A 26678-nucleotide genomic window follows, 5' to 3' on the forward strand; every position below is an offset into this window, starting at 1 on the left:
AGTAGCTATTATTACTGTAGTACCTGTTATGCTGTAAATGACAAGAGAGGTTGAAGACTTAGAATTTGTTTTTAATTGTGGGGTATTTTCCTGATAGCTATACAGTGTCAGCAAACTTGCTGAAACCAAGACCTTCCTCCTTGCTATGAAAGAGAAATGTTCTTCAGTCATCAGGAGCACTGCCCTGACCTTACTACACAAGGTAAGAGTGCTCTGGAAGGGGTAAGAGGGAGCCCCTTTCTCTGCTCTGTCTGGCAGCCACATGGAATCATTTTGGTTGGAAAAGACCCTTAGGATCGAGTCCAGCCATTCACCTAAAACTGCCAAGTCCACACTAAACCACATCCCTGAGCACCATGTCCTCTAAACACCTCCAGAGATGGTGACTCCACTCCCTGGTTGGGTGGATTTGAGCCTCTTGTGGACTGGGGCTCTTTGACCCTGCACCAGTTGCTCTGCTTCAAAGGTTCTGTACAGTGAGAACCTCAACTTTGGGGGATCCTGTAGAGTCCTAAATTATAATAATGGCCTTTTTGATCTGTAGGTACACTCTTATCTCATTTTAAATCCTGGGTTAATTTTAGATTTGTAGACTTTTTCTAGTTGGGGTCAGTTTTTAAAAAAGCTATCTGCAAAATCTGCAATCTACCATGTTCTAAGGCAGTTTAGACTGAGGGAACTTACTTTTAGACTGGCTCCAGGACATTTCGATTTTAAGTTCTAAAACCTGAAATACATTTTTATTCTTTTTTTTCCCCTCTAATTTATAGTCCCAACACACCTCTGGATTAGAGAGTACACTCTGTGTTACACTTTAAAGAAAGAGACCTATTTAAATAAACTCCTAAAGTTTATAAGTTTTTTTTCCTCAACCACAGGTGTTCAACTGCCGTGTCATAGATCAGAACCTGGCACTGGGGTATTGCACAATCCTGCCCAAGGAGGAGACATTCAAGAAGCTGTGGGATGTCATAAACAATACCTGGCAAAATTACAGAAAAGTTCTGGTAAATTCCCAAATCCTTGTATTCCTTCAGTAAATAGAGAATGTTGAGGAGTTTCTTTTAAAAAGACACCAACACTGATGTGGTGGGGCAGGAGTTTGCCATGACTAAAGGTAGAGCTGTTGGAACAAGTTCCTCTGTATCACAGGTTGTGCACAGGTAGTTGCTGTCAATACTCAACATGATTTTTAAGCCCATGCATTGGGTTTTACTTCATCATGACTCATTCCAAAGCTTGGAAGCATTTATTTCAGGTCCCATCATATATTATATCTACATCATATTTGGGATAAGTTGTTCTCTGACAGCAGTTGTCAAGAATGGAATTAATAAATAAATATATTAAAATGTAAAGGAAGATGGGAAGTAAAGCATAAAAAAATGGGGAGGGAGAGTGATGTTAATTTTGAGAAAATATATCTAAAAAGTACCTCTTGTATTAGTTTCTACACCACTCAGAAAATATTTTGGAGAAAGTTAATTTTAAAGTAGCTTTGAACTTCCAGCTCAGGAGGTGGAATAGTCCTGTCACCTCCTGTGAGATTTGTTTTCATTTTACACAGTTGTGTGATCATCTATGAATTGTTTTAAATTCCTCTAAGGATTTAGACCTTAGGATTCCCAATTTTCAGATTATTTATTGCACTTGTATTCACTTCCCTTCTCACTCCTTTCAGGCAGTAGCTCTGGTTGGAGCACAACTTGCTGACCAATATGATGAGGCAGAAGAAAAGAAAAAATTCCAAGAATTGGCTGTTGATGCAGAATGGGGTCTCCAGCTTGGCAAATTTGGTGTAAGATTGATTTTATTTATTTATTTTAGGGGTTTATTAACTAATCAGTTAATAATGTCAGTATAGTCTGAGATTTATGGTGGGGTTTACACAGATTTCACATTCAAATGTAGGCACAGTTGGGATTGATTTTAATTTTTCAATCTGCTTAAATAAACCTCAGAAACTGAAATGCAATAATTGAGGGGGCTATAAAAGAGCTTTGGAGTTTTTAAGTGTTATTTGGCCCAGGGCATAGTCAGCAAATGCACTGCTTTTTCCTGCTCTAAAAGTGTCTGGATTGAAACTAAAGAAAACAGAAAAGGTCCACTATATAAGGAATTAGTCCCAATATTGTCTAAAAGATTTTTTGAGAAGAGAAATTGTTTCTTTACCTACAGATTTCTTTTGAGACTGTATTTAGACAACCACCACTAAGGAAGAAAGAACTCATAAGGATGCTGGTCCAAAACCCAGAAGTAGACACAGGTCTCATCCTAAACTACTGCAGGTACTGATTCTCTCAAATTAACTGTACTCAATTATTGCTGTAATAATAACCATGACCACTGACATCTGTTTCAGTTTAAATAGATCTTAATTAATACCATATGCAAACTGTTCTTTTTTAAAAAATATTATTCAGAACACATCCTGGTCTTGCATTACTGTATTCCTAAGGAAAAACCAAAGCTCACAGAGAAAATATTCTGGGTTTTTTTCTAGTACTTTCCTGCTGGACAGTGATTCTGCACTGCAGCTTTGCATAGAAACACTCCTGCTCCAGAACACCAACACAAGTCAGGAGGAAGGGGACTCTGCAGAACACAGGGAGAAGCAACCTCATTCCACACTGCTGGCCAGAGCCCTGGAAATAACTCCTCTGCTCAAAAGCACCAAAGTCCTGGTCACAAACCTCACTGGAATATTGTACAAGGTAAAAAATCCAACCAAACAAACAAAAAAGGCAATCCAAAACCACACCAAAACAATCAAAAAGAGTCCCTGGAATCTGCATTTCAAATGCCCCATGTCACCTGAATGACAGATTAATAATTCCTCAGAAATTTGAAAAGGTTATGTTTTTTCCCCAAATTTTCCTAAAGCAGGTAAAGGTTAAGTTGCAGTTTTCTACTTCTCTATAAAAATATTACAGCAACACATCTAATTTTCATTAAAGGCAGGTAGAGCCTTTCACCCCCACTTCCCTTAAAAAAAACTACCAGAAAACAATCAAACAAAAAAGTAAGATCTAAGTATCACAGTCCCATATTAAAAATAGGTGAGGAGTAAAAAAAATTATATGTTGGGGTTTGGTTTTGTATTTTTGGGATTTTTTTGTGGCTTTTTTGGATTTTTTTCCCCCATCACTTCTTGCAATATCCTGATAGTTTTTTTAGGATTCAGGACTATGAAGTGGGAGTCTTTTTGTTTCAAAGAATTGGGCCACGATGCTTATATTGACTGAAGAAACAGAACTGATGTTATAACAGTTGATATTAAAACTGGGAAAATCTACTCACTTGTATGTTTTTATAAAGACAAATCATGCCAGGCCTTTTCAAACAGACCATTATTTTGAACAGCTGGATCCTTATGACTATGAAACCATTGAAATTGTCCTGAGGGTGATACAAAACGCTGATGAGAAGAACACCAGCATCCAGCTGAGCCAGGTATGGCCACGAGTGTTCCTGTCACCCTGCCAGGGCATCTCTGTTCTGCTTTGTCTATTTATTAGCTATTTATTTATTCACCACTGTTGAAATTCAGTGAATTATCCTCTGTACACAGCTGTCCCTCAGAAAACAGAATTCAAGGAAGTCATCTCAGCAGTGGCTCATAGCAAGGATAAAAAAAATCCCCACATGTTTACCAACTCTGCCCCAGGAAATTGCCTCTGGGACTTAGCAGTTTGTTTATTTTTACTGTCTTATATCTTTTTTATTCCTAGGCTTTGAGCCTCCTCAAACATCTGGGATCTTATCAAAGAATTTCTCCCCCTGTAGACCTGGAACACCAATATGTTTTAGAGCAGGTGAATCCCTTGTCTCCAGCTGCTCACACCAGGCTGCCCTTCCACCTGATATTCTTCAGAACTGCACACTGCTTCTGGAACATCATATGTAGGTTCAGTGATTTTTATGGTTATATATAATTCCCTTTCTCTGCTATCTAACTACTTTAAATTTCTACAGTATATGTTGAATATTAACTGTAATTGTTAATGCAGTTTTCATCTCGGGTGCTTCTGAAAGCATTTGTGCTCCCAAATCCCCACCCAGAGGAGCTAAGGGGATAGAAACAATGCAGAATTTGTCCTCAAATTCTTTCCTGAGACCTCCCAAAGACCAAAGTTATCCATATATCCCACTTCCCAGCCTACATAACAAAGATCATTTTCCTTCTCTCCCAATGGAGGTCCCCATCTACCAATAAACTAAAAGTTCTTGATTTCACAGAGAAAACTGCAAGTGGACTGGGACACTTTCACAAGCAACTGTCTTTCTCCTTTCAGCTCCAGAGCTCAGTGAGGAATCCTTCCCAACCCTCCTGCTGATTGCCAAACTAATGAAGGTAAAGTAGCATCTGGAAAAAATTTATTTCAAAATTATTGCCCCCCACCCAAAAAAAAAAAAAAAGAGCTTTCATCTTTCTTTTGCACGATTTTGGCCTCACTAGAGAAGTTCTGACAACTCTTAATCCCCTTCCATGTTTTCCCAGGTTTCCCTGGACACCTTTCACATGTCTGCAGCTCGATACGTCTTTGAGAAAAAACTGAAACCAAAAATCCTTGAAATGAGGAGGAGTGGCTGTCCCTCAGTTGTGAACAAGGAAACAATCAAAACTGTGCAGACCATCCAGTCCTACCTGCTGGCCATCGTCAACCCGGAGTGGGCCGTGGCCATCGCTCTCAAGATTGTCCAGGAATTCCCAGCAGGTGAGGCACAAACGGGATGGGGGGAGAAACTGGAGAAGAACAGGCTCGAGACAAGAGCATGTGACTAAACATGTGTCCAGTATCCTCCAGTGAAACTCAAGAAACTTTGAGAGTAAAAATTTGTTTGTCTCCTACATCCAGTTTTCTATCAGAGTATCACTATTAAATCCTTTTTTCTCTCTTTTTATAGAATCTCAGAATGGTTTGGGTTGGAAGGGACCTTAAAAACCACCTCATTCCACCCCCTGCCATGGGCAGGGACACCTCCCACTAGACCAGGTTGCTCCAAGCCCTGTCCAACCTGGCCTTGTTGCCCTGCTTAAAGTTTCTGCACATTCATACCATCTCCAGACAAGTTTTCCCCCAAAAGCAAATATTTCAGCCCAATTTAAGCTGGCTTCTCTATTATCTGAATCCAAACAGATATGATATCTTTTTGCTCTTCAGGCACAAGAGCTTCCCTAACATTTTAAACAGCTTCTAGTTTGAATTCTTTGAAATAAAATGGATCTAATGTGTACTGTAGGAAGGATTCATGAAAACTTAATTTATTTACTTCTTTTTTTCTCTCTTTGAAAAAGGTCCTGACCAGATTCAGGCATTGAAATTCTGTCTCTATTTGGCTGACAAGTGGCTGAAGAACACCACAGCTGAGGTAATGGGAAACAGGACTGCTGTATAGTTCAGCAGTTATGGTAGTATTTTGATTTTTGGTGTTTGGGATAGTGGTGGGTAAACTGTACCATAACCAACCCTGATATGGGAAGTACTTTAGTGGAAGTGACCCCCCAGGAGAACCCTTTCTGTTCTGGAACATTCTCCTGTTCACAACCTTGGAGGTTGGACAAAAAAATAGACAGTCTTAAGGAAGAATAAGTTGTTCTTTCCCCTGTTTCTGTGCATTTTTCTTGCTGCAGGAGAATGAGTTGGAATCTGTTCCAGCTGTTGGATCAATAACATGATTAACTTTTACTTTGAGTTCCAAGATTCTTTAGCTCTCTGTGGTGTTATATGTAAAGAAAGGCTGCTTTGACTTGATTCTCGGGTTTATTTTCACATGGTTGGGAGGGAAAGAACCTCAGCACTGATTACAAATATCCAAATTTCTATGGAGACACAATGAATGCTAAATAGTTCTCTGTACTATGCCACATGTTCAAACAGAATTGTGTCAAAATTCTACTGTAATTCCAGAGGCCAAGATTTCAATATTAATCTTTTTCCTTCTCCATTTTACCTCAAAATATCCTAATTTTACACACTGGCACTTATTTTAGTTGTTTTTTTCACAACATACCTTTGCTATTTCTTCCAAGATACCTTTCCTAGCAGAGCAGAAAGCCCAGATGATTTTTCTTGTGCTTTTGAGTAAAAGAGGCTGTTTTATGTAAAACTGTGGTGTTTTGCTAAAGGATGAGTCTCATGGAAAAGCAAAAGTGCTGCAGAAGAAGTTACATATGCAGTACAAACGAGCAGCAACAGAAAATGTTCTCATAACACACAACCTGAACACGAGGGAGCAGATGAAGTCTGTTGGAAAACCAGCCTATCTGATCATTTCCCTCTATGAACACCACAGCATAGACCAGAGAATCCAAAATCCCACTGGCAGAGATTATCCAGGTGAGGATCCATAATCCAGTTTCAAAGGAGCAAAAAGAAGCTCTTTAAAAAGGGCTTTAAAAATGCATGTTTGGAAATCCATTATCTCTACCTCCTCCTGTAGATATCCACACGGCAGCTGAGGAGATAGCTGAGATTAATGACCTGGATATGAACAAAATTCGGGACAAACTGCTGGAAAAATGGCTGTGTCCAAGCACACCACCCTCAGAAGTAAGTCACCACAGGAGATTTACAGGCCACTTACACAAAATATGGATTTTTTTTTTTTTTCACTTGACCTAAAAACTAAGGTTATTTGGCAGAATTTGCCTTTAGAAGCCATGAAGCTATTTAAGATTTCAATCCCTTTGTAACATTGCACAGTAATGTCTCTGCTGAGACAGACTTGAAATGCTTTCCTTTCTCTCTGTACAGAGATTAAAATCTTACTTTTGGTGCTACAAAAAGGTTGTGTGTTCAGCCTAAAGGAATAAAGCAGCTGTAAATACACCAGCCCCATTAAAGAGACTGTAGGTTTAAGCAGGGATATGACCAAGCTGTTTATCCAAACAACGGAGAAAACTCACAACTTTCACTTCTTTTTACAGAAAACTCAGGAAATCTTTGGAGAAGATGAAGAAATCCGAAGGTGAGTGTGTTGCCTCACATAAAACACGGTGAATTATTTTTAACTTGCAAACTAAAAATAGCTTTTTCAAGAAACCTTGTTAGGTTGTGCGTGATTCAGAACTCACTGTTCTTATTTTTGCTTTGAATCATCAAATACTTATTTATGTCATGGAATGCCATTCCCAATAAGTTACATCTGTGCTTAAGAGTAGCTATTTGGAGGTTTTCCCCTCCTTTTCTATATCCTTGGAATATCATATCCTTGACCTCTTTGTGAATATTTACATTTCAATGACTATTGGTATGTTGTGTTTCCGTAGCTGTGCTGGTACTAAAAGCAAACCTGTTTTTGCAGAGTTATTTACCTGCTTCAGTCTTGCCCAATGGATTACAGTTCAAGATTGCTTTTTGCAATTACAACTTCTACCACATCTGTAAGTTGCTGAATTCTAATTTTAGCTTGATGCTCATGAAATTTTTACCTCTTATTAAAATCAAGTGCTGTCTGCTTAACTGCACAGGCTTCGACCTGAGGCATTTGTATCTGCAATTTCAATAGTTTATAGATTTGTATGAGCTCTGTGTTTCTCCCTCTCCAACAACCTTTGGGGTAAAACTGTGATTTTCATTGAATTTTCCTATTGACTGTCAAGAGCAGCCCTTGAACTCTGGGTTTTCTAAATTTATTGCTGATATTACTTGAAAACAGCTTCATTAAACATATTCTGGAACGTGCTTTAAGCTGGTGTAAGACATTGGCTCACTTTGGCAATTAAAGCAGAGTGGTAAAATTCTTTTAGCAGAGCCTTAAGCTCCAGTTTTTCACTCTTACCAAATGTATTTGTGATAGTCAAATATTTTCTTTTCACTGTGTTTTTTCCCCTTCTCAGCCCATTGGTGTCACTCAGCTGACATTTGCTCACAGGAGCAGAGCACTGAAGTGTCTGCTCCACTTGGCAGATGCCAACACTGTGGAATCACTCTTCAAGAAGCCCATTGAGACAGTAAAGTAAGATGAATTTTCCTTAAAACATCCCTTAATAATAACATTTTGTTGGAAAAAAAAAATCTCTGTGCAGGAATGCACTTTGAGTTGTAAGAGTTACAGTAACTGGTTTATCTTTAGAGATGATCCAACTCATCCATCATTCAGGTGAAAGAGCTTTCCCTAAGCAATTACCAGACAGTTTTTTACTTCATTAAGATCATAATTATAAATACAGGCTACATATTTGTTATTAAATCAACAGAAGGACACTTTGCAGTGCTATCCCAAGGTTGAGCATATGAATTAAAATATAATACTCACTGTAAATCTCATTAACTCCTGGTTTGGGGGTTACTTTTTTCCAGGTATTTTCTAAGGTGCTGCATTTATCTGGCAGAGTTTGAAATCTTGAATATTCCACATACTTATGAATCATTCCATAAGAGTTCAAAGGAAGGAATGATTAAAGGGCTATGGAAGAATCACAGCCACGAACCCAAGGTAGGATTTTTAAACCCTTTGTGAATTATTGAGTGTTTGTTACACATTGTGTGGATTTACACTTTTGTGCAGAGCTTTGCTAAACAGATGTTGCTTCAATGTACTCTGGAAATGTCAGAGAAAAGCTTTACCCTTCCTACAATTAGAAAATAAAGTGATATCACACACAGGTGGGTTTTTTGGTTTTGCTCACACGTGTGAATTCATTTTGAAAGTGGCTTGTTCGTGGCTTTTGAGGAGTTAAAGGTCCTGGTAATGCTGTAAAAATCTCAAATGCCACTGACAAGCAGGAAAGGTTTGAAGACCATGAATGTTTGTTAAAATACAGCCTGTCCTTGCTCTCCCTCAGGCCGTGAGACTGGTGACAGAACTGAGTTTGGACTACAAAATGTATGATCCCCAGCTGTGGAATGGCCTCCTCCAGAAACTCCTGGGCTTCAACATGGTAAGGAATTGTTAAGCAAGGTGAGAAAAAGGCTGGGTTTATCCACTGGTTTCAGAAGAATGGGACAAATACATGAACTGCAAACTTCCTGTGACCAATTATTGATAATTTACACACTTACTTTGGGCTCTGAGATACTGAGCTGGTGCAGATTTGAGGAATTTCTGGTTTAGCATTGATTTTTGCTCTTAAATTGTTCCAGTTTCGTTTTTTTAAAGCCTTTCAGGTGGCAAGAGCAAATCCTGTGGTAATAAATTGAAAATTTCCTTCACATTATTACAATTTTATAACATAACATGCCTATTTTTGTGTGCAGATATACACAAAACTGTGCATATATGTATTTACATGTGTTTGTACATACATATACAAAACCATGACCCCTAAAATGTATTTATAATTATAGCAACCCTGACTGTTGTCATTCAGAATCTTAATTACCTCTGATTGTCAAACTTCAAGTGATGTTGCTACAGCCTAAGGAGGTAACAAATGTACCTGGCAATGGGGTTGATGATTTAATTTACTTAACTATATTTCCATATGTATCAAAGGTATCTTGAGGAACTCTAAGTTTGCATCCTACAGACAACACAAGCATAATGCAGCTCTGTAGATTATTGCTAAATCTTCAAAAACACTCAAGTATTTTAAAATCAATTTTCTTTTCCAGACTCAGTATCTAAGAAGAGTTTTGACAGCAATTACTGGCATTCATTCATTATGGGAGGTAAGTAAATATCCTCTGACTTCTCATCTTTTTCTTACTTACCAGGAATTTAGTGTGTGTGTGAGCCATGAAAAGACCCTTTTTGAATTACTATTTTTATGTACAGTGCAGCATGTCAGTAAACACTGGACAGAAACATTTTGCCAGCAGTCAAAATATGGCCAAATCTGAGATTCTAAGATAATGAAAGCAATGTTAGTGAATAATTAATCCAGGATAAAAAGGAAAGAATATTGAGAGGCTTCCTTCCCCTGCAGGGGGGTGTTTACAACACACTTGTAACTAAGTGGATTTGGTTGTTACTTTACAACTTTGTTGCCAACAGATTCCCAACTTTCTCCGGGCCTGGCGCAGTGTGGTCCTGTCCCCCTTCCTCACAGGTAGGGCTGGGATTGTCTCTCCTCCTCCTACAGTAACTTGGTTCTGTATTTAGTTTCTCATGTTCTCTTTATTTCTCAGTTTCGTGTCCCCCCAGTCCCAGCCAGCTGGAGGAGTGCTGTGAGTGCTTTGTGATGCTGCTCAAGTAAGTGGACAGTCCATCCCACAGTTCAGTTCTAGTGGGAATGCCCAGTTGTGATTTCTCACCCTGAACATGCAAAGGAGTTCTGGGAACTGGGGAGCCTGAGGCACAAGGAAGAGCCTTTTGCCTCTTTTGGGAAGGACAGGACAGAAACACAACCAGAAATTCTGACCATGGACAGCACATGCTGTAAACTCAGTAGCTGGGCTGTGGAAACTCAACTGGGAACTGCTCTCTGAGCTGGGACTGAGAATCAGCAGCACAGGCTGCTGAAAACCAATTTATCTGCCCAGTTGCTGCCCCAGGACTGTTCCTGTCCTGATATTTTTAAAGGACTCATGGTCAACCTGAAAGTCCAGTTTATCTCTCTTACCCAAAATACAGCACATTTCCTAGAACATAAACAAAGAGTATAAAACAGAAAGAATTCATTTCCCTCTAAAGAATAAACCTGACACAACAAAGATCTATAAGCTGCAGATCTGCAAGTGTGGTTAACTTATGGGATTAATGTTCCTAAACATTCTGTGCATAAACCAGTCCTGCATTGCCTTTACAATGTAAAAAAGCACAAGAAATTGTTATCTTATTCACCACAAGAACCAGAGCTCAGAGAGCCTGACTTGAACAAAGAGTTAGTTAGGATTTAGAAATGGTTTGGGTTGGAAGGGGCCTTAAAGATCATCTGGAAAGGGATCCTCCCCTCCTGTGCACACACATCTGAACCAAAGCTCTGCTCTGGGCAGTTGCCCAACAACTCCCCTCAAAACAGGACCTCGGGTGCTTAGAAAGAGAAACTGGAGTTGGGGTTTTTTTTCAAGCTACAAAATCTTCATGGATTTGTGTTCAGTGAAACTTCAACTTGTTTGACCATTTCCAGAATTAGGATGAGGTAAAAATGTATTGCTCTACCTGGCTTAAAATTCCCACAGCACTAACCCGTCCAGCCATAGATACCAGTTGAGAACCTCCCTCCTGACCTCCCTCTGCAGGTGTCCTGTCCTGGCTGACCTGGATGTCATTGGAATTGCCAAACAATACTCTCAGCTGGACCTTCCAGCTTTAGCCTTGGGCTGCCTGTTGCTGATCCCTCAGCCTGAGAAGCGAGAGCAGCAAATTCAGGTAAACAATAAGTTTAGTGACCTGTCTGTGCCAGGGAAATGCCTTTAAGCATGCTCTGTAAAAGACAGCCACTTTTAATTCCAGTTTATTTAAATCCATCCCTGCTGGCAGCTGCTCAGCATTTCCCACCCACAAAGGCTTCTGAAAGGGATCATGTGAATACTTCCTTCTCTTTTTCTGTTCTTGAAGCAAACCCAGCTTCAAGTCACCCTCAGGAGCTTTGTCATATGACTTTGCCTTTTGAGAAGTTGAGGGTGTTTTATGGGATCCCACCCATAAAACACGTGATAAAACCCCAGCAAAACCCAAGCCATAACAAATTGTAAGAGAAGTGCTGAATCCTACTTTGGAAGAGTGTTGAGCTGAAAGCTCCTGACTTCTAAGAAAGATGCTTGATCTGCACAAATTGTGATGTAAAACCTTTGCCTTAAGGCCACATCCTCACCATCCATGGATCTTGACAGTTCCCTTTCTCTTCTCACTTGTTCCCATTAATTTATGCTCCACATTGTTCTCCAGGTGAACCATATTTGCCACAAGGAAACTGGCACCAGTAAAGGCATCTTAAATCCTTAGACTTCCAGTCATTAAAGTTACATTCAGAAAGATTTTCCCAAATCACAGCATTAGTGTAGAACATCCACTCTGCTGCCAATGAGTCCAAAAAATCTGTAACAGCTACAGCAAAACACCCTTTGAGAGTTCAAAGCAATACTTTCAGTCCAACCACACAGCTCCTGGTTTGGCAATTCCACCTTTGCACCTGTAATATCAACATATTCCTTGTTCCTGAATGAATCAAATACTTGCTCTGAAGGGAGAGTTTCTACTTTAATCAGTCACAGAATATTAATGCTTTGTAACTTATTTTCACCAGGGTTTCTTATCAACTTGTAACACAGAAACTGTGCTGCAGCAAATAGATGAACACATGGGCACTGGAGAAGTTGTAGCATTTGCTTCTCAGGTAAATAAATAAATTCATTTATTTGCCATTGACGTGGAGGCTTTTCTGACAGATAAGTGTACACAGAACATTTTCCCTCCTCTGACTTTGTCCAGCCTTACTTGACATAATACTCAAAAAATATGAAATACTTGTAAAATGCATTTTATTTCTGCTGTGCAACTGAAAAACTTCTTGTGTCCATGCCCAGTGCTGAATTCCAGGCTGCCCCTGTTTGTAGGGCAGCAGGGGTTGCAACAGCACCACCTTATTTTTCTAAATAAATATTTGAAGCTAAAAGGCCAAAGGGCTTATGAAAGTGCACTCTTGCCTTGGGCAAGTTTCTTAACTCATCCCCTCTCTGAATCTGAAATTAGTCTTATAAAACCTGCCATTTCACAGCACTTAAAAAAAAAGTAAAAAACCACAAAACCCTATAATAGAGCCAAATAGGAAAACTCTGAGCTCTTGTCATTCAGAAATACAATTTCTTACATTTAAAATATTAATATTTTTCATTACTAAAACTTAAATCTACAGATCAGGTCTTTGGTTTTGGACAGTATCATAAATAAGAAGCTCTACGAAAAATTCTTGAAAACCAAGTATTATCCACTGTTGAAGCAACACCTGACAAACACTCACAGAATTAAAGAGCTGGTGGATTATTTTGCCAAAAAGAACAGGTAAGTTAATAAAAGGTAGAACAGGTGCTGCATTACTGGTAACTACAGAAACTGAATCTCTCCTTTATTTTATTTTCATCTATTTCAAGCCACGGAGGTTTTCTAGTACTTATTATCTAAGGACTTTAAAATCTTGCTAACCCCTGTTAATTTAAATAAATACAAATGTCATCTCACTACTTTGCAGATTTAAGATAGAGTTTTACAGTCATTCAAGACCCAGTAACAGATTGTTGAGCCTGGACTGGCAGCAGATCAAATGCAGCTCAAACAGAAGTAAAAAAACAGAGTGAAAAAGCAAACACTTGAGGTGAACCCAGCTCAGCAGCATCCCAGACTCACAGCTTCAGCAACAGGAACACTCAGGAAAAATAAATGAGCTGCCCCTACTCAAGACTTGGGAATTAGTGCTTTTACCACCAGGTTTTCAAGACTTAAAGCACCTTTTGTGCTCAGTTAAATAACACAAAGGGCCTGGGGTGGGTCTCACTGCCCAGTCAGTGACTCACAGCACCTGGGCTCCTCTGCTCAGCTGGGAACACTCAGGTCAGAGCCCAAATACTCAGCATTGCAAGTCACTTGGTTACCAGTTATCCCACAGTCACACCGGGACAGGAACCAAGAAACACTGAAATTCTAATATATATTGATTTTATTAAAGGACAGGCTCGTCAGGGCTTGTTTTCCTCTACTGGGGAAGGACAGGAGCCATCTGACTTCCAAACCAGGGGACCATGCTTTATTTTTCTACTCCAGTGTGTATTATGTAAATTTAAGTTAAGCTTTTGAGAGAGCTTACCTGGACAAAGTTGAGAACCTCTTGCCCTTTACAGCCTTGATGAAGCAACAGCCCTCATTCAAGAGTATCAAAAGAAATGTGGAAACCCTGCCCTGGCAGACATCCCACCATCTGATCTTCTGAAGGTAAAAGAAGCCACTTCTGTACCTCATGCAGTACTTTCTCCCTTTTTTCCTACAGAATTTCACTCAGCATTTCATAAAAATATTTTTTAGCTGATTAATTCTAGTAAAATATATTGTATGTAATAAAATCTCCCTTCATCAATTCAAATAATTCATTTTCCCTGACCCAAGTCTGTGCCATGCTAAGCATCACACTTCCAGGTACTTCCACAGCTCTTCCTAAGCCCTGTTAATATTGTTCTTTTCCCTTCCAGATGTACCTGAATGGATCAGAGGAGGCCTGGAACAGTCCTTGATAAGGTCTTGATTTATCCTTTTCTTCCCTCCCTCTCCTGGCAAGAGGAGATCTGTGTACTCATGGCACTCAAAAGAACATCAGACTAAAAACTCAAAGGTTTTACCAAAAGCTTCCATGACTTTTCCACGTTTTTTCAGCTGTTCTAGGCTGTTTCTCTTCCATCCTGGTCATATTCAGCACTTTAATTTTAGGAAGGATGAAAGTTTATTTCCTTTACTTCTGTATTTCCCCACATTCCTGCTGTCAGGATCACTCTGAATTCATTCACCACAACATAACCTTGCACAACTGGGATAAACTCTTTTATAAAACTGTCAGGGGTGTAGTTCATGTAAAATACTTTGTAGATAAACTGTAAGTTAAACTATAATGAGCATAAATAAACTTCTGTATCAATTTTGGCCTTGCAGCATTTTATAAACCTTTTTTAATGATGAGTCTGTCAGTAAATTGAGTTCCAGTCACTCACCTCCCTTAAATAATGTGTGCCAAGGTTTTCTTTCCAGGTTTGCTCTGTCTGCAGCAGGATAAAGCAACAGGAATGAGCCTCACTGCAAGAAGTGCCATCTCCTGAGACACCAGCCTGAAATGCCTGGTCTGTGTCCAGGGAAAAGCAGGTTTATTTTGAATAGAAATAAGTTATTTAGTTAGCTCATGACACAGAAATAAGGGTTCTGTGCAGAATTTCCATTCTTCCTGCTGGAAAAGCCATAATCCAAAGGCCAACATCTAAATGTTCTGCTGTAGAAAACAAAGATCAAACTGTTTTTGTTGGGAAATTACAGCATGTTTGTGGGAAATGGGAGCTGTTAAATACCTTCAGTTCCCTGCAGTCACTGCAATAGAGGAGCCCAAAGTTCCAGTTGTCTTGAAGAACCAACATTTCCCTGCAGCAGCAGCACCTGTGTCACATGGAATTACATTACTGAAAGCCTCTGGACATGGAGCAAAGTGCACACACAGGTAGTGTCAGATGTGAGCCACAAATAAAGGAAAGCCTCTCTTCCCTGGCTCTAGATTTAATGAGATTATTCATTTAAGACTCAAACTTTCTACAGTGAAATTATGAGGCAATTGTAACACTTTCAGAATCTGTCAAGCCACTTTATTCCTTTAACTTAAATTGAGAATGTTAAATTGAGAAAATGAAATGTAAACTGGATTCTGAAGCAAACACAGCCTGGCCTCAGAGCCCTCAATCCCTTTGCTCAAGTATCCCTTGGAAGCTGGACACCAAACCACAGCACCAGGCATTTCCCAGCCAGCCACAACTGCTGCATCTTCCCCCAACAACACTGCATAAAGCTCAGTTTTTCTATGAAGTGGAGTTTATTACAACATTAAGGAACAGTATTTGGACAGTTATTTTAATGGAATATTTTACAAATCCATTCATACAGAGAAAAGCAAACACAATGTTGGTTAAATTCATTACATTGTTGAGCTGTTAGCAATAGGTGCAGGGCTGTAAACTAGCAATCAAGTATTGGAACTTGCAGTTCAGAATGAGATGGTAAAAATACCAGACAAGCAAAAGCCTTTTTAAGACTTTTTGTACTCAATTCTTTCTACTTTCACATCATCTCCAATTAGCTGATAGACATATGTCACTACTGTAGAAGCCTGGATATCCATCAGCACAAATGAGGGAATGATGTTGCTGGAAAGAGAGGAAAAAATTCATATTAATTGTGTCTATAATCCCTTCAGCAGTGTTTTTACCACTACTCAGCAGAAATCACTTAAAGAAAAATGGATATTAATTCTGAAAGCCCAGAACATCAGATCTGAGGCTGTATTTCACTCTCATCTGTTCAGTCAAGGAGATTTAGGAAGTACAAGTATCAACCCTTCCTCTCCCTGACATTTAAAACACAAACATTAACCCTCACCGTGAGTTCGTAGCTCAGTTTTGTTCCCAAAAAACCCTCCCAGAGTTTTCCCACACTCACTTCTCTAAGGCATGGTAGGCTCCTGTAGCTGATCCAGGGTTGATATAGAATTTGTTTTCATGTTCAAATGCCTCGAATTTGTGTGTGTGCCCTGAAATGAGGATGTCCACATCAAACTGCCTCTGGAGCAGGGCCAAGCTGGCCATGTCACCCCAGGGAATGACCTGGTGGCCGTGGATCAGCCCGATCTTGAACTGTCCCACAGTCACCACCTTCTGCTCGGGGTAATTCAGGTTCTGAAAATAAAAACCAAGCATTAGATGGACACACTCATATCTAAAAATTTATATCTATATTTAAAGATTTATAATTAAGCAGCAACAACAAGGAAAGAGAAGGGGAGAGTTTCTGACCTCATTTCATCACCACTTTTAGTTGGATGAACCCAAACGTTGCCTTTAAAAGACACTAAAAAACCGTAATTCCCAAGGGAGGTCAAAGTACCTCATCAAAGTCCCCTCGGACCACGTGGACATCCCCAGCCAGGGTTTTGAGGTAGTCATAGGTGTCCTTGGTGCAGAGGTTCCCTGTGCACAGGATGTGTTGGATCTTCCCAGGAACCAGCAGCTTTTTGAACTTGGCTGGGAGGCTGTTGCATCTGTGGGGAATGTGGAGATCTCCCAACACCAGCACCAACTTCCAAGGATCATCAGGGGGAGAAAGATCATTACACACACTCATTAAGGCAACAATCATTAGCAAACAGCGGCTCCTGCACTTTCCCAACTTTGTGTTTTGATGGAAAAGCTACTAAAATAAGAATGAGATGGTGATGGAATATTGCTCTGAGGGAAAACAAAGGCCCTCACTAAACCATTACCTTAAAAACAAGGCTACAGAATCATCTTTATTTTGGGCAAGACACAGTAACAGGAATGTGTGAGTACTTCAGGTACTTCACACAAAATTGGGAACTACCACAAACTCTCTCCCTTTTTTTCTCTCTAGTGCAGACCTGGCTAAACTGAGGCCACTTCCCTTAACTCTTCATCCAAGTTTTTTCTACTTTAAAAGATTCCTGTTTACTCTCTTATTAAAAACATTAAAAGTATAAAAAGAATATTAGAAAGCAGCAAATTTTTAATGTGTTAATAGGTGACAGGAAGAGTGTTCAGAGCCCATATTTTAGGAACCACTGAACAGAATAAAGCTGAAAAAATAACCACAAATTACAACCAGGGCACTGCAGAGGAGCCAAGGCAGGTTATTGCACAGAGGGACTCTGTTAACATTTATATAAAATTCTATATATTCACAGCTTCAGTACAACAGATGCAAGAAAAAAAAATGGGATGGGGGGCTTCAAAATTAAGGATTCAGGTGATGCAAAGCCACACAGGCTTTAAATCTGCAAATAATGAATTAATGCAACACACCAACAAATTAATTATGCAAAGATCAGCTCTAGAAAGCAGGGGATGTTATGGCACTGGGAAAATGGGAATGGTTGTCTCCAGATCCAGTGTTAACTTGATAAATGGCTCTACATTAAAAACGTTTGTTAGAGAGGCAGTTCCTAAAATAACAGCCATCAATTTGTAAAGGACACAGCCCAGATATATTTATATATATAAAAATAAATATAGCTAGGCTAAGAAATGGTATTTTTAAATATTTTTAATCTATTTTTAGGCCATGCAGCTACTTTCTTGCTAACAGTCATCACGAAAGGCAGAAGGAACTTGGGTGCCTTTTTTGCTTGGTTTGGGGGGTGGGGTTTTTTTTCAGATTAAGAACATCTCAGTGCCAGCAAAGCCATTTTGGAGACAGATGGGCTGAAGTATTGATAAAGCAACAACAGAGTTTTTTAATCAATGAGTGGCCAATTCAAAACTAAACCAGGAGAGGAAAAATTAAAAAAAGAGAAACATTTCTGATGGTCTTTTGAGAATTCCCAGTGAAAAATCCCCCGAGCAGGGTTCTGGGAAGGGTACTGGGATGCAAGTTAAAAGTGGGTAACTGCGATTTTAATATTATTAATCAAAATTATTTGATTAATAAGTGGCAATAGATAAGATTGTTTTACTGATGCCTGAGGAACTTAGTTGTGCAATACCAGTTATTTGATGATTAATAAAATTATCCTGCCACTTAAAACACACAACCCCAAACTGTCAGGCCCCATATTCTCCCCCAAAAATCACATTGCAGCTCCCATAATTAAAGAAAAGCTACAGTAACCAACCCAAAATGTTTAATCGTCCCAGGGATCTGCAGCATAAAACAGAGGCAGAGGATGTCAAACCCCCTGGGTTTTACCAGGAATTTGGGTGTGGGTTGAGCAGCAGCCCCTAATTCACCTGCCACTGCCACGAAGGAGCCCCTAATACCGGTATTAGCAAAGCCAAGGAGTAACTTACTCTGTGCCCGGCCTGAGTGGGATGGAGGAGTTGATTGCAGACAAGGGGGGTGGAAAATATGATCAATGTTAAACGAGAGGAAGCAACAGAAGAGAAAACACAGCCAAATGAACGCGCAAATAATAATTAATGAATCGTTGATGTTATGAGAAAAGCGTTAAATTAAAATTAAAAAATAAATAAATAAATTAATGCGATTACAGTTAAATTAATTCGGATATAAAGGGGGCTCCTACAAGGACGGCCCGGGACCCCCCACCCGCCCGCTCTGCGCCAGCCCCGAGGGAGGAGGTGATGGTGGGGCCCGGGGGGGTGCCGAGGAGGAATTCCCGGGGGGAATGCCGGGGGTTCCCGGGGTTTGGGATCCCGGTGTCCCCCCCGCTCTCACCATCGCGGCCGCTCCGCTCCGGCCCTCCCGGAACCCGCCCGGCACCGCCCCCGCTACGGCGGCTGCGAGCGGCCAACAGAGCGCCCAACGCGGCCGTGTCGCGTCCCGCACCCACGGAGCTGCATCACACACGCGGAAAGAGCGTTCTCCGCGAAAATCCCTGTTCATTGGCTACAAATTGCATAGTTCTCTTATTGATTATTATACCTTCTATTGCTTAATGATCCTCTCGCTTCTCATGCTAATTAGTGCCGTGCTCAGTCCTCCTGGGTCTGGGGCTTTCTTGGGTCGGTGGTCACAGATCCCCCTGCCAGAATCACCTTTTACCCAGTTGGACCTGGTTTCAGCCCAGTTGCTGAGTTGGGTTTATTAATTTCTTCCTTATCTAGGGGGTTCTGCCCGAGGTCGTTGTGGTCCATAAATCCTGCATTCCTTGTGCCCTATCTCAAGTGGTACAAAGTGGTTCATCCTTCTCCCCTCGCTTTGTTAACCTTGGACAACGCTCTCAGGGACAGGGTGGGATTGTTGGGGTGTCCTGAGCAGGGCCAGGGGTTGGACTGATGTTCCTCGCTGTCTCTCCCCGCTCAGGACATTCCAGAATTCCCTCATTCCCAGCCCCACATCCGGGGCCTTTCCCGCTGGCCCCGCCCCAGCGGCCTTTCCCGCCCCGGGCCGTGAGGGGAGGCGGGGCGGCCATGAAGTGTGTGATTGGGGGGGCGCAGCTCCGAGGTACCGGGGTGCGGGGAGCCCGGGACACGCAAATCCCTCGGGATTTGTGCGGGAAACAGGGAGCCCAGGGCGGGGCCGCGAGCGGGACCGGGCGCTGCCCTCAGGGGCGGCCCCGAGGGGGAGCGGGACACGAGCCCTGGAGCTGACGGGGGGATCCACCTCCTCCTCATCCCGCAGGACACGGGAGATCGTGGGGAATGTGCGGCCTCTGGGAATTGTTCAGATTAGGGAGCATAGCGCTGGATTTGGGGACTCCCAGGTGGAGAAGCCATGGCTTGGCCGAGTGTCTCCCTGTGCGCTTCCAGAGGCACAATCCACTCCTGGATATCGCCCTGTGCGCTTCCAGAAGCACCATCCACTCCTGGATATCTCCCTGTGGGCTTCCAGAGCCACAACCCGACTCCTTGGTGCAGCGTTCTGTGGAAAAGGCTGCTCTGCCCCTGCCAGAGGCAAATTCCAGGACCCTCTGCTGGGTTCTGCCCTGTTTCTCAGGGTTCCATCTCCGCAGATATCCCCCTGCTCACAGCTTCCCAAACTTTCCATCTACAAAATACAATTTCTAAGTGGTGTTTGGTCTGATTGAATGAGTTTGGGGTGACATCAGGCCCCAGGGGCTGCAAAGGGACAGATGACAATGAGGTGCCTCATCAGAGTCAGCTTCCAAAACGTCGAGGGTTTTGTGCCAATGAAAAAAGAAAAAAAAGTAACATTTTCCACTATCAGTTTTCTTTCAAATGTGTAGAAAATTTGTGATGTTGCCTCATAAATTATTCTGGGGAAAATGCAGTACAACCTTTTTATTTTAATTTAGGATGCCTATTGCACTGTTTTCTTTCCCTGGCAGTGTTTGGAAGAGCAATCCATGCCATAGCACGTATTAGTGATGAATTTTGGTTTGACCCCGTAGAAAAAGGTGTAAGTGAATTTGATTTATTCTAATTTAAAAATCTTCTTTGGAAGCCAAACGTTTATGTTGCTGGACATTGTGTTGTTTTCCTAGAGGGGCCCTTCAGCCCGAGTTACACTCTCTCCCAACTTCCTCCACTTTCAATATGGACAAAAGCCATATTTTCTGTGATTGTAATTATGCAGAATCCAGCATGGAATATTCCTTCCTACTCTGCCCTAATATCCTTTGATTTTTTGTGATCCAAGCTGAGGCTTGTCCAGCACATCCAGATTATTGCCAAGGGGTTCATTTGTGCTGTCACAGGTCAAAAGGTTTGTGTTCTTTACCACACAGAAGCTGCCTCTAAACAACATGTTTTGTACTGTTGTGACTCAACAGGAAGAACACATCCATTAATGCCTTTGATTAACCAAACACAATTTCCAGCAGAATTACAGTTTTCTCTAGAGGTTTCTTAGTTAAAAGTGACCAACTCTCCTTTAACTCACTGGAAAACCACAAGTGGAGATAATTCCATTTTATACCTGTGGTATTGAATGAGTGTTTCACATTCCATATCATATCAAGAATTCCTGAGGTGTGAGAAGTATCTTTGCTCATTTGTATGGATCATGCACAGTAAGATTGTTTTAGAATAAACTCAGCTCCTTCAAATGCCTCAAACACAAGCTGAGCTCTGGGTGTTTGGGTAACTCACCCTTCAGGGCCACTTAAACACCCACAGATTGGAATCCCATCCCTGTATTATACCACTGACTTCTGGCTGATAATAATGAAGGTGGGAAGTTTGAACGTAATTGTGTTCCTAATAAATCTGTATTTATTTTGAGATGCACATCTCAGGGTTTTCTGGTGGTTCTAAAGCCCAGAGGAGGCTTTTTTTTTTTTAAGGTTCAATATTAAATAGTTTTGAGTTAATACAACCAAAGGTTGGATTTGATAATCTTGGAGGTCTTTTCCAACTTTAATGATTCTGTGATTCCATTTCCAGCTTGCCCTAAGATCAGTGAATTCCTCGAGGTCAGCATATGCCTATGTCTTCTTCTCATCCATGTTTTTCCAACATTACTGCTGGACAGCTGTGTCTGATCCCTGTCACAAGGAGAAGCAGTTATCCCTCCCGTGTAAACTGATAGTTAAGGTACATCTCAATGGCTTGTTACACACAGCTTTGGAAGCAGCAAATTAACCCCATTTCCAGGTGGAATTCCAGGGGGAGGAGCAGGAGCTCCAGATAAAACCCTACAAAAATAGGGAAATCATACTGCAAAGTTGCTTGGTGAGTAACCTCTGCACTGATTGATTTTATTTTTATTTTTCCCAGGCAGTACTCCCTGTATTTAGATGTGCAAATGTGCTGGGAAGGAATGTAGAGAAGTGCAGCATCTCTACCAGCCCCAGTGATCATCACATCACCTTTCAGCTCCTCTGCAAACACGGTGGGTGACACAGGGAGCAGCTTCACGGGGACAGGAGCAGTTTAAAACCAAAGGGCAGCACAATATTTAATGTAGTTATTAACTGAACATTTTGGCAAACACTTCCAGCCTCTTCACATCATAATTTATGTTCATCATGTTAATATTTATCATGTATAACTTTTAAAGTGAAGTTATAACAGGCTTTATCTTCAGCTGACAACATTTTGAATCAGTCTGCATTAAATTCTGAGGGAAAAAAAAAGCACATTATGGGAAGGGAGAGAAATCCTGGTCTGGCAGCTGTTTGAACTACAGGATTTACTGGGTCTTTCCACTTCTAATGCACTTCTCCAGCACAGGAGCAGGACTTGGAATGTTCATCAGCATCAGCCTTTGCAAAACTCACAAAGAAGCCTCATCTACCAACACAGAGCTGTGCTGTGTCACAGGCAGTGCTTTATATTATTAAAAATCTATCTTGTATTACTGATAATGGGGTAATATATTGAATTAGGTCCCCAGACAACTCGGCTCTCTTTAGCCCAGGCTTACCCACAAACACAGAGGTCTGTAGGGTTTGCCTTTTGTATTTCAGTCCCACTTGTATTATTTTACCAGTTAAATATTGAGGCCTTTTTTTTCCTCTGCATTTGTTGCACTTTTTGCTGTTCATTTATTGCTTGTGGAGTCTTAAAAAACTCAGATGCTGGATGGGCACAACTTACAGGATGGAGGAAATCTTGGATGGCAGGTGAATTCCATTTTCTATTTATTTCCACATAGCTGAGTAAGTCCCTTGGTTACTTTCTCTATTGAACAATTAATACTTTAAAAAAAAATTAAGATTACAGACCAGCATTGATTTGTGTTCATTTCCTCTATATTTAGGTGTTGTAAAAACATATAACCTGACATTTCAGGAATGTGATCCTTTGCAGGCTGTTTTTGCAAAGCACATGTGTCCAAACATCCTTAAAGTCCACTCCAGGTAACAAATACAAAACCATTCTCTGAGTTTTACTTTCTGATGGGAGTAACAAATGCCAACCAGTCACTTGTGACAGATTATTTCAATGCTGAGTGACATTTTACAGGCTGCTGGCTGATGTGATGATTCACTTCCCAACCAGCCAAGAAGAAATAACCTTATCAGTTACTCCAGTGAAAGTTTGTTTCAAGAGTTACACTGAGGAAGACACTGGTAAGGAAATTCAGAATATATGAACCAATACTTGGACTTTTAGCACAGGTGAACTCAAGGAATAATAGCTGTCATAAGTGGGGAATGCATTTTATGGCTCAATGACACTTTTAAGAGAGGGAACATATATAAAGAGATTTTAAGTCATGCTGCCACCCTCTGGTTTTAATATATTTTAAGAAAGCAAGTTTTTAATAACATTTTCTGGCTGTCAGTGGCAGATATCAGATTGAGCAGCCAATTGAAATAAATTATGCCACTTGCTGTAGGCTTGAAAGAGGTAATTACTGTGCTGCAAGAGCAGGAGCATGGCAACTGCCAGGGAACAGGGGCTGATTTGGGGTTTTAAAAAGAACTGTTTAAATCTGAACACCACAATTAGAGAATTGATATCATTAGAGGGTGTATTTTAGGCTGAGGACAGTACAGGGTGTCAGCTGGGCTCACACTGTCACTGCCATGGTCACATCTCCAGGAGGTGGAGAACAAATCTGCAGATTCCTGGAGTGTGACTCAAACTAATTTTAAAGATATAATCGTGGTTTTGAAGTAGAGGTACTTGGATATCATATAATAAAGGGGTGCTTTTCATACTTGTTATGACCAAAGCTGAGGACAATGACCTAGGAATAGTCTGGGAATAGTCTGGGAATAGTCTGGGAATAGTCTGTAACACTCCCTTAGCAGCCTTGCCTTCCCTGGGGGTGTTTGTGCTGCTTGAGCCACTCTGGAATTTTTCTGAGTGTCTCAGACTGTTCCACATCAGGAAAGCACCTCTCACGTTCTCTTCACACACCAATTAACAGCCCCGGCCTAATCAGCTGGTGATGAACAACTGAATACCTGGAACTGAAGAGCCAATTTCCTGTTGCCACTCACATGCCAGGAAAAGATGGGAATTAAAAACAAAGAGCCTCAGTCCAGCCCTCTGTGCTCTGATGATTGTCAGCGAGTTTGGTTAATCAGTTTAAGTCAGGCAGCATTTTGGGCTTCCCATCCCTGCAACAACAGGCAGCTGGGAATATTATTTGTGAGGGATGCCTGTGGATGGAGCAGATAGACAAGAACAGCAGCAGGTACAGGGTTAGATCACACAATCAGGACATGGAATGGGGTCTGTTAAAATCCATTTAAATCTACAAAAAGTACTGTAAATAAATGGAGGATTTTCATTTTACTTAATTATGAAATAAATTTCGATAAGCTAAATGTTTATTACTGCTGATCACTATAAAAACACAATTATTCAAGCAATGCTGATGTAAAAACCTTGGGGCCATAAGCATAGTTTTGTTGAGTTCAAACTTCACTCCTGTGAGTCTTTGATTTTGTTTGATATCTCAAACAGACTTTTCCAGGACGATGGTTACTGAGATTCACCTCAGTCCAGAGGAATTTGACTACTTTCAAGTTGGAGTAGATTCTGAAGTGACATTTTGCCTTAAAGAGTTGAGGGTAAAGTAAGAATTTGTCTGGAAAATAAACCATTTCCCATTATTTTGCCTGACTGGACCAGGACACTGCAGGATGGTCCCATGGAATGTGTGTCCCACCAGCCCTCCTGACAGCAGCAGGATTTCACCAGCTGGTCAAGGATTAGCTTGAAAACCCAAGATCCTCAGGGCTCTGCAGAGCCCCTCAGAGCAGCCTTTGGAAGGCAAACAAAGCATTTCTAAACCCAAACTGTGGTTTCTGTGCTGGGCAGACCCAGCTGCCCTGGAGAGTTCTCCATGCAGAGCCTCCTCTGGCAAAGCTCTGGCAGGGAAGGCAAGAAATTATTCTGGAAGCAGCAGAATTTTACCCTCTTTTTTTGCCAGTAACCAAGAACTGGGATAAACTTACATGCTAATATTAATCTTGTGGGTTTAAACCAGCACTTAACCCCCCACTCCTTCTTTTCCAGGGCCTGCTGGTGTTCTCTGAAGCCACCGGTGTTCCCGTGTCCATCCACTTTGACAGATGTGGGAAGTAGGTGTTGGGACACACAGGGGTGGGAGCCCTGCAGTTACAGGAGGGTTGTGTCTGCAGTCCCTCAGGGAATATCACATTTTCATTCCATTCCAAAAGCCATTTCTGACCTGTGATCCCAGAGTAAGGAGTTTGTAATTCCACAGAGAGCATTTCACCCAGGCACTGCCAAGGCAGCCTTGCTGCTGGGTGTAAGTTCCCTGGACACTGGAGGCCCTCAGGTGAATGCCTGCAATGAGTTATTTAGCAGTTAAAGAAACATTTTCTGTATAATTTTAACAATTACACATTGAGAACTCTCATCTGGCTATAACACTGTGTAGCATTTGCTCCCTGGGGCATTAAACCTGTAATGGGAGGACACTTCTCCTTCCTCAGCAGCAAACATTGGAGATTTCCAGCTTTCCAGAGGAGGCATTTTTTAATCCTTATGTAGAATCACAGGAGCTGTCTCCTCACACAGTGTCTGTAATTCCATGTGCTGTGCAGTCTCCATGTTTGTGTTTAGGCCCATTGCTTTCAGCATTGAGGACGTGCTGCTGGAGGGCAGCTTGATCCTGGCCACCCTGTGTGAGGCTCAGAAGGAGGCAGATTCCCAGGAGCGCTGCTGCCCACAGCAGTGGGGCAGGTAAGAGGATGAAACCCTCAAGTTTTCACAGAGAAACTGTGAACCAGGTGGGTTTAGGAACATCTCAGCAGTGCACACAGCAATAAAGGGGTGCCACAGGGAGCATTCCATAGGAACTCTGCTTTCCTCATCTCCACAGGGTTTGGGTGCAGCAGGAGGGGTGGGAAGATACTTGCTGAGAATCTACTCTAAACCATAATCTTTCCATGAACAGAAAATCACGATATTCTGAGGAAAATGCACAAAGCCAGTTACTAACCCACCCTACTCTGCCCAATGCAGCTCAGAGACACATCCTGATAAACCCTCTGGGGATGAGCCCAACAGCACAGACATTTCCAAACATCCCCAGCGGGACGGGAACGCTCCCATCAGTCCTGTGGCTAAACGAGAGGTAAAAAGCATTCCCAGAGTCACGGGGAGGGATGTGACAGGAAGAGCAGGAACAGCCACGGCCGAGGCAGCAGGAGAGGCCACGGAGGCTCCTTATCAGAAGGTGAGGGGACTCCCCATCCCGTGAGCAGGGGAAGCACAGCTGGGGTTGAGCTGAGCACCCCGTGCACAGGGTGTGTCACACCACGTCCCACTCTGCATCTGCTTTCCCGTGGGAAACGCTGCAGACTGAAAGTGGCAAAAGCTTCACAAATAATTAACACCTGAATTCTGTATCACGTGGCTTCTTACCTGTGTAAATACCGCGTTTTCCAGTTCCACTCCTTGTTTTTTGGAGCTGTTTCCTACAAGAAGGATGCCACGGGTCACACCTTGCAGAGCTTGGCGACTGCCAGCGACACCGAGGAGGACCTGGGCCCCTTGCAGAGCTCCCCGGTGCTGTAGGGCACGAGGGCTTCGGGCCCAAGGACAGGCTGGGGCACTGCCTGGGAGGGAAGGGCAGCGCAGGCCCACAGTCGGTGCCTGCTGCTGTGACCCAGCAGCACAGACTGTTCCAGAACTGCTGCTGCTCTTGGACTGGCACAGATTTAGGTCACGACTGACTCAGCTGAGGTT

The 26678-nt window shown here is 41.7% G+C and overlaps 3 protein-coding genes across 7 annotated transcripts in view; 2 read left to right on the top strand and 1 right to left on the bottom strand.

Annotated features, from left to right (window-relative positions):
* KNTC1 (kinetochore associated 1) overlaps positions 1-14519 on the top strand; it is a 34712-nt gene extending 20193 nt beyond the window's left edge. For both annotated transcript variants that reach the window (XM_027652347.1, XM_027652345.1), the window contains 25 exons: positions 98-202; positions 879-1007; positions 1682-1798; positions 2179-2288; positions 2504-2714; positions 3364-3453; positions 3732-3903; positions 4296-4354; positions 4502-4718; positions 5300-5373; positions 6131-6341; positions 6445-6554; positions 6932-6972; positions 7309-7387; positions 7844-7962; positions 8307-8442; positions 8792-8887; positions 9561-9617; positions 9943-9997; positions 10077-10140; positions 11130-11259; positions 12137-12226; positions 12746-12891; positions 13725-13815; positions 14070-14519. In XM_027652347.1, coding sequence (XP_027508148.1) covers positions 98-202; positions 879-1007; positions 1682-1798; positions 2179-2288; positions 2504-2714; positions 3364-3453; positions 3732-3903; positions 4296-4354; positions 4502-4718; positions 5300-5373; positions 6131-6341; positions 6445-6554; positions 6932-6972; positions 7309-7387; positions 7844-7962; positions 8307-8442; positions 8792-8887; positions 9561-9617; positions 9943-9997; positions 10077-10140; positions 11130-11259; positions 12137-12226; positions 12746-12891; positions 13725-13815; positions 14070-14111 — 2751 coding nt within the window. In that variant the 3' untranslated portion in view covers positions 14112-14519. The remainder of the gene's footprint in view (positions 1-97; positions 203-878; positions 1008-1681; positions 1799-2178; positions 2289-2503; positions 2715-3363; positions 3454-3731; positions 3904-4295; positions 4355-4501; positions 4719-5299; positions 5374-6130; positions 6342-6444; positions 6555-6931; positions 6973-7308; positions 7388-7843; positions 7963-8306; positions 8443-8791; positions 8888-9560; positions 9618-9942; positions 9998-10076; positions 10141-11129; positions 11260-12136; positions 12227-12745; positions 12892-13724; positions 13816-14069) is intronic.
* A 903-nt stretch (positions 14520-15422) lies between these two features.
* Positions 15423-18874, bottom strand: VPS29 (VPS29, retromer complex component). Of its 2 annotated transcripts, XM_027652352.1 has the most exons (5): positions 18814-18862; positions 18426-18437; positions 16510-16701; positions 16066-16301; positions 15423-15773 (listed from the first exon to the last, which is right to left on the bottom strand). In XM_027652352.1, exons 1-5 carry the CDS (start codon positions 18814-18816, stop codon positions 15656-15658), a joined length of 561 nt encoding a protein of 186 aa, XP_027508153.1. In that variant the 5' UTR covers positions 18817-18862; the 3' UTR covers positions 15423-15655. The 2 variants fall into 2 exon arrangements, with proteins under 2 accessions (XP_027508153.1, XP_027508154.1); XM_027652353.1 differs by lacking the exon at positions 18426-18437 and having other exon boundaries at positions 18814-18874.
* A 475-nt stretch (positions 18875-19349) lies between these two features.
* Positions 19350-26531, top strand: RAD9B (RAD9 checkpoint clamp component B). 3 transcript variants are annotated; one of them, XM_027652349.1, is made up of 11 exons: positions 19350-19542; positions 20387-20457; positions 21444-21593; positions 21777-21891; positions 22762-22861; positions 23004-23074; positions 24423-24529; positions 24978-25042; positions 25551-25670; positions 25953-26166; positions 26379-26531. In XM_027652349.1, the coding sequence occupies exons 1-11, from the start codon at positions 19374-19376 to the stop codon at positions 26505-26507; spliced, it is 1311 nt and encodes a 436-aa protein (XP_027508150.1). In that variant the 5' UTR covers positions 19350-19373; the 3' UTR covers positions 26508-26531. The 3 variants fall into 3 exon arrangements, with proteins under 3 accessions (XP_027508150.1, XP_027508149.1, XP_027508151.1); XM_027652348.1 differs by having other exon boundaries at positions 19353-19542; positions 22968-23074; XM_027652350.1 differs by having other exon boundaries at positions 19353-19513; positions 22968-23074.
* Positions 26532-26678: the final 147 nt, after the last annotated feature.

This window comes from Corapipo altera, unplaced genomic scaffold (assembly GCF_003945725.1).
Source record: "Corapipo altera isolate COAL_440 unplaced genomic scaffold, ASM394572v1 67, whole genome shotgun sequence".
NCBI classification, from domain to species: domain Eukaryota; kingdom Metazoa; phylum Chordata; class Aves; order Passeriformes; family Pipridae; genus Corapipo; species Corapipo altera.

Bases quoted from the DNA above. Each gene is read 5' to 3' on its own strand.
- RAD9B (XM_027652348.1), top strand. From the start codon at position 19,374: ATGTTCCTCGCTGTCTCTCCCCGCTCAGGACATTCCAGAATTCCCTCA. The intron at 21,594-21,776 runs GTACATCTCAAT...TATTTTTCCCAG, and splicing joins CGTGTAAACTGATAGTTAAG to GCAGTACTCCCTGTATTTAG. The intron at 25,043-25,550 runs GTAGGTGTTGGG...GTTTGTGTTTAG, and splicing joins CACTTTGACAGATGTGGGAA to GCCCATTGCTTTCAGCATTG.
- VPS29 (XM_027652352.1), bottom strand. The intron at 16,302-16,509 runs GTACTTTGACCT...TTTTATTTTCAG, and splicing joins TCCGAGGGGACTTTGATGAG to AACCTGAATTACCCCGAGCA. The intron at 15,774-16,065 runs GTGAGTGTGGGA...CTCTCTTTCCAG, and splicing joins GCCTACCATGCCTTAGAGAA to CAACATCATTCCCTCATTTG.